This window comes from Suncus etruscus, chromosome 6 (genome assembly GCF_024139225.1).
Source record: "Suncus etruscus isolate mSunEtr1 chromosome 6, mSunEtr1.pri.cur, whole genome shotgun sequence".
Classification (NCBI taxonomy): Eukaryota; Metazoa; Chordata; class Mammalia; order Eulipotyphla; family Soricidae; genus Suncus; species Suncus etruscus.
Window position 1 is genome coordinate 2,937,702 of NC_064853.1, and position 15,220 is coordinate 2,952,921.

The following is a 15,220-nucleotide window of genomic DNA, read 5'->3' on the forward strand; positions in this document are numbered from 1 at the left end:
CCCACAGTTCCACCAGTGCTGGTTTTGGGGATCTGCTCAGGTCACCCACAAGGTCCCTCATCCCAGAAATGTTCTGTCTCAGCCCCACACCCCCCTCTTCCTCTTCATTCCTTCTGTGCTCTTGCTGATGTTTAACCGAATCAGTTTTTGATTCACGGGTGGGTTTTTATTTTGTTTTGTTTTTATTTCTGACCCACACCTGGTGGTGCTCAGGGTTTCCTCCTGGCTCTGCGCTCAGAAATCATTCCTGGCAGGCTCAGGGGATTCTACGAGGTGCTGGGGATCAAACCCAGGTCTGCTGCGTGCAAGGCAAATGCCCTTCCTGTTGTGCTATCCCTTGCTAAGGCCCCTCACAGGTAAAAAATCTTTTTCTACAGGGGAGCACCCAGAAGCAGAGGATGCGGGGCCTGAGGTCACTTGGTCAGTGGTCAGGCCTGAAGGTGCATTCACTTAGGCTGCACCCAGGGGTATGTGCGTATTGGAGTCAAACCCCAGAGTCCTGCTTATGCCAGGCCCTTGCCCCGCCGTCTGAGCTCTGCCCCTGGCCTTAGCGATGATGTGCTAGAGAATCCCCAGCATGTCTGTTTGCTCTTCTTTTCTAGACTGTTCTCTGTCATCTCAGATAACTCTGAGGACTCCTTGCCCTTTAGGGCAGAACCATCGGGGCTGGAGAAATAGCACAGTGGTAGGGCATTTGCCTTGCATGCGGCCAATCCAGGAGGGACCCGGTTCAATTCCCAGCATCCCATATGGGTCCCAGCTTGCCAGGGATAATTTCTTAGTGCAGAGCCAGGAGTGGCCCCTGAGCGCTGTGCTGGGTATGGCCCAAAAACCAATCAATCAATAAAGTTTATTAAAAAAAAAAAAAAAAGAACCAGTAGGGGGCTCCATCTCATCGCTACCCTTTCCACAAGCTCTCCCTTTGATCCCACAAGGCCAGAAAAAGCCTTAGTTGCCAAAAGCTGGAACGTAAGTGGAGCCTGAGCACCTCCCCACGGCCGACTAGCAAAGGGCAGGGCAGAGCCACTGACAGAAGCAGCGACTTCAGTGTCCAGAGGAGCAGTGCTCCAGCCTAACTCCCTTTTAATGCCCAGCACCATGTCCCCCATCCTGGTCCCTAGAAAAGCCTTGGGCCCTGAGGAGTCCCAGCAGGGGACACTGAGTGAAGCAAGGCTTCGTCAGGAGCACCCTGGCGGCTCACCCACGATGGCCACCCCTGATGCTACGGGGCCCCACCTGGGAGAAGATAAGCACCCGGTGACCCTCGTCCCGCAGCTTCTTAAGCATCTTCTGCAGCAACATGAGCTTCCCCGACGACCTGACCAGGGAGCTGCCATCGTAGGAGCCATTGGGCAGGACTGGAGCCTCCTGCGGACACAGGGGGCGGGTGGGGGCTCAGGGTGCCTGTTCTGGGGCTGGTGGGCTGATGGCTGGGCCCCACCCTGCACGTGGAGACCCCGGGGAACCTACCACGGCGGCCACGGGGAAGAGGTAGGGGTGGTTACAGCACTTCTTCAGGTCCATCATGATGTTGAGCAGCGAGACCTGATTCCCGCCCCCCTTGGAGTTGAGCGCCTCGAAGTTGCGTGTGAGGATGAACTTGTAGTACTTCCTGCAGGCGGGAGAGTGCAACTGAGACCCAGGCCTAGCAGGCAGCACCCAGAGCCCTCGCTCACAGCCGCCCATGCCCACATGGAGAGCCCAGGCGCCCTCACTTCTGCATCTGGCTCAGCTCCACGCGGACGATGAGCTCCGTCTTGGCCGGCATGTTCTTGAACACGTCTGCCTTGAGTCGCCGTAGCATGTGCGGCCCCAGCAGATCGTGTAGCTTCTTGATCTGGTCTTCCTTGGAGATGTCGGCAAACTCCTCCAAGAAGCCCTCCAGGTTGCTGCAAGGGATAACTGGGCTGGGGCGAGGAGTGGGGTGGGGTGGGGTGGGGCAGGGAAAGGGGTGCGTCCAGGCCCCCCCCACATTGCAGGAAGATGTGAGGGCCAGCCTGCCCCCTGCCAGACCATCACCCTGAAGCTGGCAGCTCACTCAATACACCATGACACCCCCATCCTGTTGTTCCCTCAAGCACATGAACCCTGAGATAAGAACCATCTGAAGAGCCCAAGTCTGAGACTATCTGAGCCCCAATGATATAGCGAAGGCACATCTCCTAATCCTAAAGTCAACCCCCTGAACCCCATTCAGAATGGGGGAGAAGGAACAGAGAAGGGCAAGGAGATGAGAAGATCCTGGGATCCCCCATAAGCCAGGGGGCTCCTTTCACCCCATCTGCCCATGCAGAAACAGGTCTCACAGAGGAAAAACAGGGAACATAGGAGGAGAGAGGGGGACTGCGTAAAAATCACATGTCAGCTGCGAAATGCCCCGAGTTCCGCACCAGTCCTCCCTCCCCTCTGCCAATGGAAAAACTGAGGCCCAGAGCCACAGCTTCCGGGCAATCCACTGTCCTGCCCCGATGCCAGGCTCACTTGAACCTCTCGGGGGTCAGAAAGTTGAGTAGGTGGAACAGTTCTTCTAGGTTGTTCTGCAGCGGGGTTCCCGTCAGCAGCAACTTGTAGTCGATCTTGTAGCTGTTCAAGACTCTGAAGAACTTGAGAGCCGAGAAGGACCCGTCAGGGGCCGAGGACGAAGGGCAGCCAGATCCCGGGATGCCCAGGTCACACACACATGCCCCAGCCCTGCTACCTTGGACTGGTTGTTCTTGAGCCGGTGAGCCTCGTCCACCACCAAGCAGGCCCACTCGATGGAGCCCAGGATGGCCTGGTCGATGGTGATGAGCTCGTATGAGGTGAGCAGGACGTGGAATTTGATCTGTACCTCTTTCTACAGCCAGAAACAGGGGTGCTGTGGACAGGGGGTGCACAGGAGCCCCACAGCGCCCAGAGGCAGCCAGAGGGCAGAGGCCCAGGGCTCAGAACCCCTCGACTCACTGCTGGCAATAAAGCCACCCCAGGGACCCCCACTCAGGACACAAGGGGTCACTCATATACTGAGCCACAGTCACTGTCTGCCACTTACAGCTCGGGGGTCCCCTCTCATCCCTAAAATGATGAAACCAGGATTCTGTATTATGTTTATTTTAGGGTCACATTCCTGGTTCTGCACTTAGGGCTCTCTCCTAACAGGCTCAGGGGACCCTCTGGGAGGCCAGGGATCGAACCCAGATCAGCCACATGCAAAGCATGTGCCCTCCCCGTTGTGCTATTATCTCTCCAACCCCATGACTTGGGATTCCAAGAAGAGTTTCATGGTCTGAGTAACTGACATGTCATGGGGCATTACTAACCTCCGGGGCCCAGTGATGATGATTCAGGGGCCAAAGCACTGGCCGGTCACGCAAGCAAGAGGCTTTGGATTCAACTCCCGGGATCCCCACAACACACAATACTGACCTACCACCCCACCCACGACTTCCAACACTGCACCCAGGTAAGACGTGCACCCTCTCACCAAACAGAAGGGCAAAGCCTGTGTTGGGGGCAAGCTCGGGTCTTTTGGGGGGTGGTGGCACACCTTCATGCGGAAGACCTTCTTCCCACTGCGGATGGCATTGTCCTCGAAGGAGAACTCATTCTCGCGGATCACCGCACGGCTCTCCTTGTCTCCGGTGTAGGTGACCACGTAAAAGTCGGGCGCCCACATCTCAAACTCGCGTTCCCAGTTAATGATGGTGGACAGGGGTGCGCTGACCAAATAGGGACCCTTGGAGTGACCCTGGAGAGAGGGGTGGCGGCACCAGGACGGGGCGGTGAGACGGCTGAACATAGGCCTGCCTGCTGCTATGAACCCCGTTCCCAGTCTCAGTCACTCCCCACAGCCCCCTACCTCCTTGTACAGCGAGTAGAGGAAGACGATGGTTTGGACCGTCTTGCCCAGGCCCATCTCGTCCGCTAAGATGGTGTCGGTGCCCTGGGCCCAGGAGAAGCGCAGCCAGTTGAGGCCTTCCAGCTGGTAGGGGTGCAGCGTGCCCCCCGTGGCGTCTATGTACCAAGGCTGCTTGTCAAACTTGACCGTGGGCTGCGAGCATAAAAAGACAGGCAGGCCCTGAATGCCAGGCCTGTGGCACATGAAATTCTGCCCGGGAGACGCTTCCTGCTACCCAGATCATCCTGCAGGTCTCCATGGGGTGCCCCTTCCTCCGGAAGTCCTCCCTGAGCCCTAGGACCAAAGCGCTCCCCCATGTCCTCCGACCAGCCACGCTCCCCATTGCCTGAGCCCAGACAGTGAGTATGCCTGGGCGCCATTTGCCAGACTTTACCCACAATAAAGTGGGTAAAGTGCCCGGGGTTATGGGGAGCACTGGCACTAATTTTTGCTGATGCCTGGGGGTGGGTGCCTTCTCCTCTACTTGATCTAGATCCACCCCTTCCAGCCTCCTTTGACCCACAACCCAGGCCACATCCCACATGAAGTCCTCCGGATCTGCCTTCCTGCATCCCACAGACAGGCAGAAACCCCATGGGGAGGAAAAGGGGGACTTGCTGAAATTAGGGACCAGGGCTATCAACCCTTGATCCTCCAAGGCCATCCCAGGGCCAGGGGCCGGCAGGCACTGCAGAGGCTAAATGAACACAAGTCCACCTTCCACGCCTCCACGGGAGTGGGTCAGAATGGCTGAGATCTGCATACCAGCTCCTGGAAGAAAGGGGGGGGGGGCGTCACTCCCATAGCTCGCTGCCAGGACCTCTCCACATCTGGATGCCCGGCCTGAGCAGGCTCCCGGCACCACACACACCCCGTCTCATCACACACACCCCATCGTCACCCACATCTTTCCAGTGGCCCTCCAAGCCTCCCCCACAGGGAAGGACCGTGGTCTGGAGCACACAGGGTCCCAGGCCTCCCAGACCACTTCATAACAGACCACCAGGCAAGGCCAGGATGTGGTCCCCCCCCAGTTCCCCACCCAAACCTCCCAGCTCACATCCACTATGGGGGTGTCCGGTGGCTTCTCTTGTTTCTCGTCCTTGAGTTTCTTGCCCTTCTTGGCCAGCTTCTTGGGGATCCTGCTGTCTTCACCCAGCATTAGCTCTCTGGAGCGAACAGGGGCAGGTGAGCCCAGCTTTGGGGTCGGGGAAGCGCTAGATGGGTGGGCTAGGAGCTGGGGGCAGGGTCAGGGCTAGGGCTGGGTCAAATTGAGGGGCGGGGTCAGAGTTGAGGGGCGGGCCCAGACCTGGGACAGTCAGGGGAAATGGGGCAGGCTCAGTTGATGGACAGTCAGAGGGGTGTGCTCAGAGTTGAGGGGCGGAGTCATAGGAGGGGTGGGCTGGGCTGATGGGCAGAATCAGAGGGGCGGGGTCAGAGTTGATGGGTGGTCATAGGAGAGGGGAGGGCGCAGGGTTGATGGGCAGAATCAGAGGGGAGGGGTCAGAGTTGATGGGTGAGTCATAGGAGGGGGCTCACAGTTGGTGGGCGGAGTCAGAGGAGAGGGAGCGGGAGGGCACAGGGCTGGGGGCAGCAGCCCAGAGCGGGGCAGGGGGCTGCGCACCGGTGGCCCCAGTAGGCCTGCTTCAGGCTGTCGTAGTAGGGGATGTCGATGTCGTCGATCTCCCAGGTGCACTGGTCGTAGGGCAGGTCCTTCCACTTGATCAGGTAGTGCACGTCCCCCTTTTTGTCAAAGCTGCCGCATGGAAAACAGTCTCGGGGAGCCGGTCGCTGGGGGAGCCCGTGACTTGGGCAGCGACACAGTCGTGCACCAAGGGGGCTCCTCGCAAGGACACAGACCCCATGCCCAGGAGACTGGACAGAAGAACACGGGGCCTGGATCTGAGAAGTCGCCTCTCACACAGCTTTCCTGATGTGACACTCCGGGGACATCCCAGGGAGATGCAGGTTTGGCACCAGCCCAGCCCCTCGTGGTACCCCAAAACCACCAGATCCAGACTGAACCTCCCAAATAACTCAAGGACGGGGTTTCAGTGCTAGAGGAGGGAGTGTCGTGGAAAATATCTCCAGGGTCAGAGAGAGAGCACAGCCGGAACAGCATTTGCCTTGCACACAGCTGGACCAGGTTCAATCCCCAACATCCCATAGGGTCCCCCAAGCCTGGCAGAAGTGATTCCTGAGTACAGAGCCAGGAATAACCCCTGAGCCCTGCCAGGTGTGGCCAAAAACAAACCAACAAGCAAGCAAACAAAACCTCCAAGAAAAAAGATGAGAGCCGGGGACTAGCAGGGGGACCCAAGTTCCATCCCTTACATGGGCTGTTCCCAACAGCACCCGCAGATAGGGCACCTGGCTGTCTCTACAGCACCCCACAGCCCTGCAACCCACACACACCCACACAACCCTGCACCCCCAGGCCCTGCCCACCTGTGGTTCAGGATGCGATGCACCACCATCCACTCGGGCTTGATGCCATAGCGGTAGAAGCGCTCCTCCATCTTGGCGTGAACCGGGTCCTTGTTCTTCCTCTTCTCGCTCTTCCCATCCTCATCCCCAGAGCCATAGTCGAAGGGCGGCGGCTCATCCATGTCGTTCTTTCTTTGGTAGTTCCGGTACATCACCGTGTGGTACAGCTCCAGCTGCTCACCGTAGGGCCAGAGGTCAACACCCTGGTCTGACCAGGTAAATCCTCCCCCAACACCCCGCAGCATCCTGCAAAGGCCTCCTCCAGGGGGTCAGCAGCCTCCTCACTAGCACAGATCCACCTGCCTGAGGTCCCCCCTGCCCAGAGACACACCTACCCCGAGTCCCTCCTGTCCTGGTCTCACCTGCCCAGGCCTCACCTGCAGCTCCTTCACCCAGGAGCAGTGCCAGTAGGACAGTCCGGCCCACTTGACAAAGAACTCTCTCTCTGGGATGCCTTCCAGGACCTTGGGTGGGGGACCACTGGGCTCCACGTCCGGCCCTGGCAGCCCCACCATGAAGGGCGCGGGCGGCTCTGTCCACCTCCAGTGCAGGATCCGCTGGACTTTGCCCTTCAGCGGGGGGCACTGTGGACAGAGGAGGGTCTTCAGCTCAGGGCTCCAAGCAGGGCCTCTGCTCTAGCAGCCCGGGGACTGCAGGCCTGGTCGAAGCTGCCCACGCACTAGTGCTCACCCGCACAGCGGACACACGGGCATAGGGACATGGGAAGGAGGGTCAAGGACTAGGGATGAGCCATATGGGCACCCCACTTTCAGCGAGGCCCAGCCCAACCTCAAGCCTCCTACTTCCCCAGCCCTAGCACAGGAGCAGGGCCCAGTGGACTGAGCCATGTGGCCTCAGGCCAGTCACGGTCTGTCTCTCTCTGCCTCTCCCCTGAAAAAAGGGGCAAGACTGAGAAGGTGAAGAGCCATGACGGGTGGGGTGGGGTGGGATGGCTTCCCGTTTTCCCCAAGGGGCTCCCTGTCTGCTCCCTCTCAGAATGGTGTAGACAGTTTAAAGTCAGAAAACTTCCCAAAGGGTACCTGGGAGAGACTAAGAGGGCCAGGAGGGGACAGGGTCTGCTTGGGGGGGGGGGGGGGCTGTAGGGCGGAACCTTCGGAAAAGTAACCTGGACAGTGTGGCTTGGGTGGTGTTTACTGGGCAGGGCAGGAGGTGGGATAGGCTCACAAGGATGTAGCCATCACCCCTTGGGGCACAGGAGGGACATCAGGCTTTGTTGGGTTTTGTCGGGGGGGTGGGGGTTGTTTGTTTTTTTGGATCACACCCAGCCGTATTCAGGGGTTATTCGTGGCTTTGTGCTCAGAAATTACTCCTGGCATGCTCGGGGACCCTATGGGATGCCAGGCATGGAACCCAGGATCCCTGAGTGCAAGACAAATGCCCTACCCACTGGGCTGGGCTTTGTGTATCCAGATGGAGGGACATGGACGGGGCTTTGGCTCTGTGTGTCTGTGATCTCAGGGACAGAGGCAAAGCTCTTGCAGACTTTTTTTGGGGGGGTGTGGCCAGCCACCAAGAGTGGGCGTGATTGAGGGGGTCATGGGCCTGATGATGATGGGACTTTCAGATGGTTGGCAAGGTTTCCATCATTAGTGGGGTTTTGCTGGAAGGGGCTTCATCTGGAGGAAGGAGGTCTGGGGAAAGTACCAATGAGAGGCAGGCCATGGTGGGTGTGCAGCGCCTAGGACTAGGCTTGAGGGGCAAAGGCAAGGCCTTCTAGGGCAGAGCCCGGTCAGGGCAGGGCCTAAACAAGACCAGATAAGAGTGGGGCCTGGTCAGAGTGGGACATTATGGGTTGGGGCCTTGGGACTGGGCTAGGTGGAGCGGGGTCTTGAGAGCAGTGCTTTGGCTATGCAGGGCCAATCAAGGGGCCCTATGGGTCAGGGGCCTGTTGGAGTAAGTTCTGTGTTGTGTATGGGCAGAGCCTGGTTATGGTGGGGCAAGACCTGTAGGGACAAGGATATGGTTGTTCTAGGTGGGACAGGACCTCATGTATGGCCTGGATAGGCGGATCCTGTGGGTGGAGCCTGGAGGGTAGGGCCTTATGGGAAGGTCTGGGTGGGTAGGGCTTACACGAAAGGGCCTATTGGGGCAGGATTAGTGGGCATGGCCTGGGGCAGGGCGGGACTTGGGCTACCGGGACTGGACAGACGGAACCTACACTCACAGTACAGCTGACTAGAGCCTGGTGGGTGGTGCTTTATGGAATGATCTGGTTGGGCATGGGCTTGTGTGAGGGGCCTAATGGATGGCCTGTTGGGCAGAACCTAATGGATGGCCTGGTTGGGCAGAGCCTATGTCGAATGGGCCTATCTGGGCAGGGCCTGTGGGCGTGGCCACGGGCAGGTCGGGCCTATCAGGACAGGGCGTGGGGGCGTGGCCGGAGAGGTGGGCGTGGCCGGGGCGGGGCGCGGGACGTCAACTCACAGTACAGCGCGGGCAGAGCCATTCACCGTTTGGGATCTCGGGCAGCGGCGGGTTGAGGCAGTGCAGGTGGTAGGACGAGGGGCAGGCGTCGCAGCAGAGCAGCTCGCCGCCGTCCTTGCACACGCGGCAGAACTCCATGTGGTCGTCCTCCTCCTCCTCGCCGCCGCCCTCCTCCTCCTCGTCGTCCTCGTCCTTGGGCTCCCACTGCACGCCCTCCTTCTCCTGCAGCGGGCCCGGAGGAGGGACGGGAGAGGGGCCGGCTGGGGTCCCTCGGCTCTGACCGCCTCCGGACCCCGATCCCCCGACCCCCAGGCCCCAGGCCCCGCAGCAGCCAGCCTTCCTTACGCAGTGCGGGCAGCTCCACTTGCCCTCCGGGGCCTTCTCCAGCTCGGGGTCCAGGCACACCAGGTGGTAGGCCCGCGGGCACGTGTCGCACAGGATGATCTCGCCGCCCTGCTGGCACACCTCGCAGTAGTCCTGGTGGTCCGTCTCGTAGCCGTCCCCGTCTTCCGCTGCGGGGGGGCACACGGGCTGTCAGGCCACCCCAAAGCCCCAGGGGAGAGGTGGGTGGAAGGTGCCAGAAGGAAAAAATCAGGATGGTGGAGGGCAGGTGGAGGACAGACAGACACACAGACAGGAGGATGAACGGCTGGGCGGGCAGTGATGGGGCGCAAGAAGGGAGGGAAAAGAGGACAGATGACTGCAAAGGGGTGACTCTAGTCTAAGGGGTCCCCTGTGGGCCCCTGTGAACCCCCAGCCACGGGCTCCTTTTCCTGCAGCCAGGGGAAGCCAAGGCAGGAGGGGACCTCCCCAATGGCCACCGGGGAGGAAAGCAGAGGAGGTCAGAGGCATATAGGAGTGGAGAGCACACAGGACCAAGGAGCACATGGAAGCAGGGAGGACTCGGGGTCAGGGAACGCTCAGGTTCCGGGAGCACATGGGTTGTGGGGAGTCGAGGGGTGGGGAGGATTTGTGGCCAGGAAGCATTCAAGGTGGGGGGCGCCACTTCCTACTCCTCTTCTTCTTGCGCCTCCTCTTGCTCTTCTTGCCCAGGGCGGCCGAGCTCTCGGAGCGCACCGAGGCACTGTGGATGCTGGCGCTATCCAGGTCCGACTCATCCCGCTCGTCCTCCTCGCTCTGCAGGGAGGGGGGCCAGGTGCTGCCCATGCTCCATCTCATCTCCCCATGGGGCTGGAGTCCAGGGTGCTGGCCAATATCCTGCCCATCTATCAGCCCCACTCTCCTGCCCTCCCTCTTCCACATTCTCCACTCTGCCCAAGTGCCTCAGGAGATACCTCCCCCCAGGAGCCTTCCCAGGGCTGAAGGTATGAATGGTCCAGATCAGCCTGTCTGTCTCCCCACTACTCTCAACAGTAGGATCCTCCCCTTCCTTTAAGCAGAGAACCAGGCACCAGAGAACCTTGAACTGAGCCAGAGTAGCAGCCCAGAGATGGAGTCTCACTGGGTGCCCTCTACTGCAGCTAAATCACCATCGAGGGACCAAAGTTGGGCTTTTGTCTATGTCTCCACGGGGTGCAGCGGGATTAGGGGAGCAGGTGCTGGGGAGCAAGAGTGACTCCCCCATGCAGAAAGAGAAGCCAAAGATTCAACTTGGGGGTCTGAAGGATTCCAAGCCCAGACCTGGTTCTGGAAAACTGCAGAGATGCAGGGCTCAAGCCAACCATGTTCCACTGTCCCTCCCCGCCAGTCAGGACCCCAGAGTCAACTGAGGTCACATATCTATAGTGTGTGCAGGAGAGACTCGGGGTTCAGGCTGGGACCCACAAGTTGGCTGGGGAAGTAGAGGCGGGCAGTCGGCATGCAGAAGAGGGAGGCTATCCATTTTCCAGAGCCCCACAGTAGCACAAATGAGCCTTGAAGTTCTCGAGGCTGCTCATCCCCCCCCCACATGCACAATCCATCCTGGTACCTACTGTTTCCGGTTCCAACACACACACACACACACTGCCTGCTCCTGTGCAAGTACATTCCAGAACACTTTTCACATGTTCTCACTCATGCCCACACTCATGTTTGCTCCCTCACACTCCCATTGACCCTCCCATTCACTCATGCTCAAACTCACTCATTCTCCTGTTCACACTCACAGCCATTCACTCAAGTTCACACTCACCCCTCTTACTTTCACTCTTACCCCTGCCCCTCTCCCTCTCGCACCCTTGCACACTCACCGAGGACCCCTTCTTCCTCTTGCCACTGGCACTCCCGAAGCGGAACCTGAACCCCGACGCCTTCTTCTTGCCCTTCTTCTTGGCATCTTTGGAGCATTTGATCTTCTTCCTCACCCCGGGCCCTGGAGATGATGCACAAGAGTGGGATCCCTGGCATCCCATATGGTCCCCGAGCCAGGAGCGATTTCTGAGTGCATAGCCAGCTGTACATCATCGGGTGTGATCCTCCCCCCCAAAAAAAAAGAAAGGAGAAAAGGGGCAGGCAGGGCCAGAAGATTTACCTTCTGGACCCCCAGGACCCTATGAATGTGTGGTAAAGAGGCGAAGAGGCACAGCACCCTGAAAGCAGAGCTCCCCTGAGCTGAAACAGGGGCCCCCTGGACACTGGGCTTAATACTGGCCTCCGTGACTCCCTCTGCCCCCTTCAAATCCTTGCAGAAACCTACCCTTCCCCTAGGCATATTGAGAGGCATGTCCTAGGGGCCCAACCCTGGAACCCCTGGAAAGAGCATCACTTCACCCTCAGCCTCTCCTTGCTTCACCATCCCCTCCGCCCCTTCCCGACTCCTTAAACAGACATTTCCACAGCCCACGCCACCCCGACTTCAGGGCTTGGGTCCAGGAACTCACCCTTGCCCTCCTTGGTCTTGGCCTTGCGAATGGGCATGGGTGGGGGCGGCTGCTGGGGGCTGATGGCCAGGGGGTGCGCGATGGTGACCGTTTCCACTGCGGCCGCCACTGCCGCTGCCGCCGCAGCTGCTGAACTGCCCTTGAAGGGGTTGTTAGCGCTGAATTCACGCCACTTGGCACCCAGCACTGTCATCATCTTCGACATGGGGATCTTGGGGTTCTTTTTGGCGATGAGGGGCCTGCAATGGGCAGGGGGCATAAGACCCCAGCAGGTCCCCATCCCAGAAACAGGAGTGACACTCTTGGTCCCCTCTGGTTGGGACCTCTCCCCAACTTCCCAGGGTGCAATAGCCACCTCCTCACAGGACCTGTAAGATTCGGGGTTCTGCAGGTCCTCTGCTTGTCCCCCAGCACTGAGTATGCTCTGAGCCTTGAGACCCCCCAGATGGATGGGGGTGCCGCCCACCTGAGGAACTGGCTGAAGGCCTTGTAGTTGGTGAGCGTGTGGTAGTCCTCCTCAGAGAACAGGCACTCCACATCGTCCAGGCCCCACTCAGCCATCAGCTGGCCCGATGACTTGGGTTCCTGCAGGGGATAGGACAGGAGACTCAGGAGGGATTGTGTCCCAGGACTGCCTGAAAGGGCAGGCTACTTCTGGGTGGAAGTTGTGTCTTGTCCAGGGCAGGGCTGGCCACAGGGTGGCCTCGTTCACTGTTTCCCCGAAGCTATGCTAAGCCTAGGGGTTGGTTCTGGGCACTGGGGAGGACAGGCTCTGGGTGGGATGAACACTGGGGATGGGCATTGGGAGAATGGGCATTCGGGTGGGCATTGGGGTGGCAGGCCCTGGGGAATTACAGTTCCTGAGCTGGGACCCAGTAGCCATTAGCACTCCTGCCCCCCCAAGCCCTCTCTGCAGGTCCTGGCTCATGCCCACCCCCACATTCACCAAAAAGGTGCCCAGATAGGGAGGAGCTGAGTGAGGCCTTAGAGCACCAAATCTTCACTTTCTCAAAGTGTTCCGTGCACTGAGACACATGTGGGAGCACATGGCATGTGTTTGGCTATTAAGTCACACATGACACATGTATATTAATACAGGCACATTCGCACTGTATGGACACATATGATCATGCGCTCATGTCATCCATGGCCCCAAAAGCCAGTACCTTGAGGCCCCCGTCATCGGCCTCCTCCTCTTCCTCCTCCTTCCTCCTGCGCTTGGCCTTCTTCTCCTTCTTCTCCTTCAGCTTCTTCTTCTTCTTCTTGGTTGGGGAGTAGTCGCTGCCCTCGCTCTCCGACTTCCCCTCCAGCACCTCCTCTGCCTCAGACAGCTCATCGTTGCTCCCCTGGAGGGCGGGAACCCTGAGTGACCATGATGGAGCCCACTGGTCTCTTCCTTCTGGATCTTTCCTGCTCATTCTCACAGCTCAGCACCCACACTGGGCTAGAGGGGTTAAGGGTCTTCACACTTAGGGAAGTGTAAGGGGACCCTGCAGTATTGTGAACCCACTCAAAGCTGAACCTTTTCAGGGGTGAGGCCCTGGCTCAAAACCTAGTCCCGGAGCTGGAGAGATAGCATGGAGATTAAGGTGTTTGCCTTGCATGCAGAAGGACGGTGGTTCGAATCCCAGCTTCCCATATGGTCCCCCGTGCCTGCGAGGGGCAATTTCTGAGCGTGGAGCCAGGAGTGATCCCTGAGCACTGCTGGAAGTGACCCAAAAAAATAAAACAAAACAAACAAAAAAAAACCTAGTCCAGGGCCTCAGGGCCTCCAAGTTATGCTCAGAGTGTCTGGGGGCAGCCACGGCAATTTGGGGAGAGCCAAGGATGCTCAGCGCTACCCAGGCACCTCCAGCCATGTGACAGACTCACGTGTCTCTCAATGCACACCTTGCACCCCAACACTGCGCTAACTCCCAGGCCTGGACCTGTGGCTTTGAAGGAACAAAGCATTCAGGTGCATGGACCAACTGGGGCAAGCCCCACAGTGTGGTCTGCATCCTAGCACGGTGTCCATCACTCACCATTCTGTGAGCTCACTGCTAGGGTGCATAGCTTCCTGCCATCAACACACATGTGCATATACATGTGTCTGTCTGTGCATGCAAACACATATGTGTGTACTTACGCATGCACTTGCACACACACACACACACTGACAGTTCATCTGGATGTGAGACCAGCTAAGCTGGGCAGCCCTTGAACGTGGCATCTGTGGTTTCACACACACACGTCTGTATAGACGAAAAATGGCTCATCTGTATGGAGATGAGGCTTCGTGGCCCGAGCAGCTTCCCCAGAAAAGCACAGCCCCTCCGAGAAAGCTGTTTCCTCGCAGCCTTCGGAGATGATGACGGTGGGCTGGAAAACCCTCCCCAGGTCCCTCCCAGCCAATCACGAGGCTGCCACAACCAGATGGTTCTCCTCATCTTCTAGTGGGGGGGGGGCTGCTTAGTGCCTTCGAGGTGAGCAGAGAGTGGGGGGGGTGGCTGCAGTGCAAGCACAGGAAAAAGCAAGGAGAGAAAAGTGGAGGAGGAAAAAGCAGAGATGCACAGTGGACTGTGGAGAATCTTGGATGGAGCCCCCCCCCCCCCACTACTGCACAGACAGGGCACAAGGCACCCCCAGATACAGGCGGGAGAAACCCGTCCCCCACTCTCTGCTCTCTCCTGGCTCCCTGCTCCCAGACCCTCTTCACCCATTAAGCTCGAGTCAGGGGCCGGCTGTCGGCTGGCAGGCAGGAGGGTATTTCCCAGAATACAGGCTTGGCCGTGCCAGACCCAGCAGAGGCTGCCAGATCCCGGTTCCTGTCCTGGCACCTCAGCCAAACATGACCTCAAGGAGGAGGAGGAAGAGGAGGACAGATGGGAGCAGCCACAGCCCCCAAGGATGCAGAGTTCAGCCAGTTTCAAGCACCCCTTCATAAAACCTACCCCCTTCATCCCCACATCCCATACTTGGGCAGCACAGAGGCCGCCTCGAGTTTCAGCACCACGGACAGAGGCACAGCCTGCGCTGCAAACCGCTCTGGGTGTCTCACTCAAAGCTTTGATCAGAGACACCCACCGGGGCTGGCTGCAGGGGTGGGGGGGTGGGGCTCGGGGGTTCCTGGAGAGGCTGGAGAAATGAGCGCCTGGGAACTCTGTCCTGTGTGGGGCCCGGGTACGTCTCAGAGGCCGCCAGACCTCTGAAATGAGTTGCTGAGCAGAGGCAGACAACAGAGCAGGAAAGAATCTGCTGGAGAACATTCTGAAACAAAGGGCCAGAGCGGAAGTGGGGGCCAGATTCACTGTCCAGAGGCACCAGAATCCTGCTCAGACATGGTGCTTCCTGCCCAGTGGCTAATCAGCTTGGGACCGGGCTGGAGCTGAGCACAACTCAGCACAGCTGGGTCCTGTGATGCCCACAGCCACGCTGTCAGGGTCTCACGCTGTGAGACCTTCTAGGGTGGGCTGAGCTTCTAGTGGGCAGCAGTGGCCCCTGCCAAGAGTAGGAAGTGGGGTGTGGCTCACACAGCTCCAGGCACACAGAAATAAGGATAAGGAGGGTGCTCCCCTGTCTGTCTATGCAGGATTAGCTCAAGGAGAGG

The 15,220-nt window shown here is 58.9% G+C and overlaps 1 protein-coding gene across 1 annotated transcript in view; it reads right to left on the minus strand.

Moving 5' to 3' along the window:
• The window catches only part of CHD5 (chromodomain helicase DNA binding protein 5), a 40,581-nt gene that overhangs the window by 12,539 nt on the left and 12,822 nt on the right, over positions 1–15,220 (minus strand). The window contains exons 3-20 of the mRNA XM_049775407.1: positions 12,798–12,977; positions 12,098–12,216; positions 11,632–11,870; positions 11,002–11,123; positions 9,823–9,946; positions 9,155–9,321; positions 8,810–9,031; positions 6,742–6,948; positions 6,326–6,537; positions 5,502–5,633; positions 4,938–5,046; positions 3,839–4,030; positions 3,527–3,727; positions 2,699–2,836; positions 2,482–2,603; positions 1,716–1,889; positions 1,471–1,612; positions 1,237–1,368 (exon numbers count right to left, since the gene is read on the minus strand). Of these exons, the coding sequence (XP_049631364.1) occupies positions 1,237–1,368; positions 1,471–1,612; positions 1,716–1,889; positions 2,482–2,603; positions 2,699–2,836; positions 3,527–3,727; positions 3,839–4,030; positions 4,938–5,046; positions 5,502–5,633; positions 6,326–6,537; positions 6,742–6,948; positions 8,810–9,031; positions 9,155–9,321; positions 9,823–9,946; positions 11,002–11,123; positions 11,632–11,870; positions 12,098–12,216; positions 12,798–12,977 (2,934 nt within the window). The remainder of the gene's footprint in view (positions 1–1,236; positions 1,369–1,470; positions 1,613–1,715; positions 1,890–2,481; positions 2,604–2,698; positions 2,837–3,526; positions 3,728–3,838; positions 4,031–4,937; positions 5,047–5,501; positions 5,634–6,325; positions 6,538–6,741; positions 6,949–8,809; positions 9,032–9,154; positions 9,322–9,822; positions 9,947–11,001; positions 11,124–11,631; positions 11,871–12,097; positions 12,217–12,797; positions 12,978–15,220) is intronic.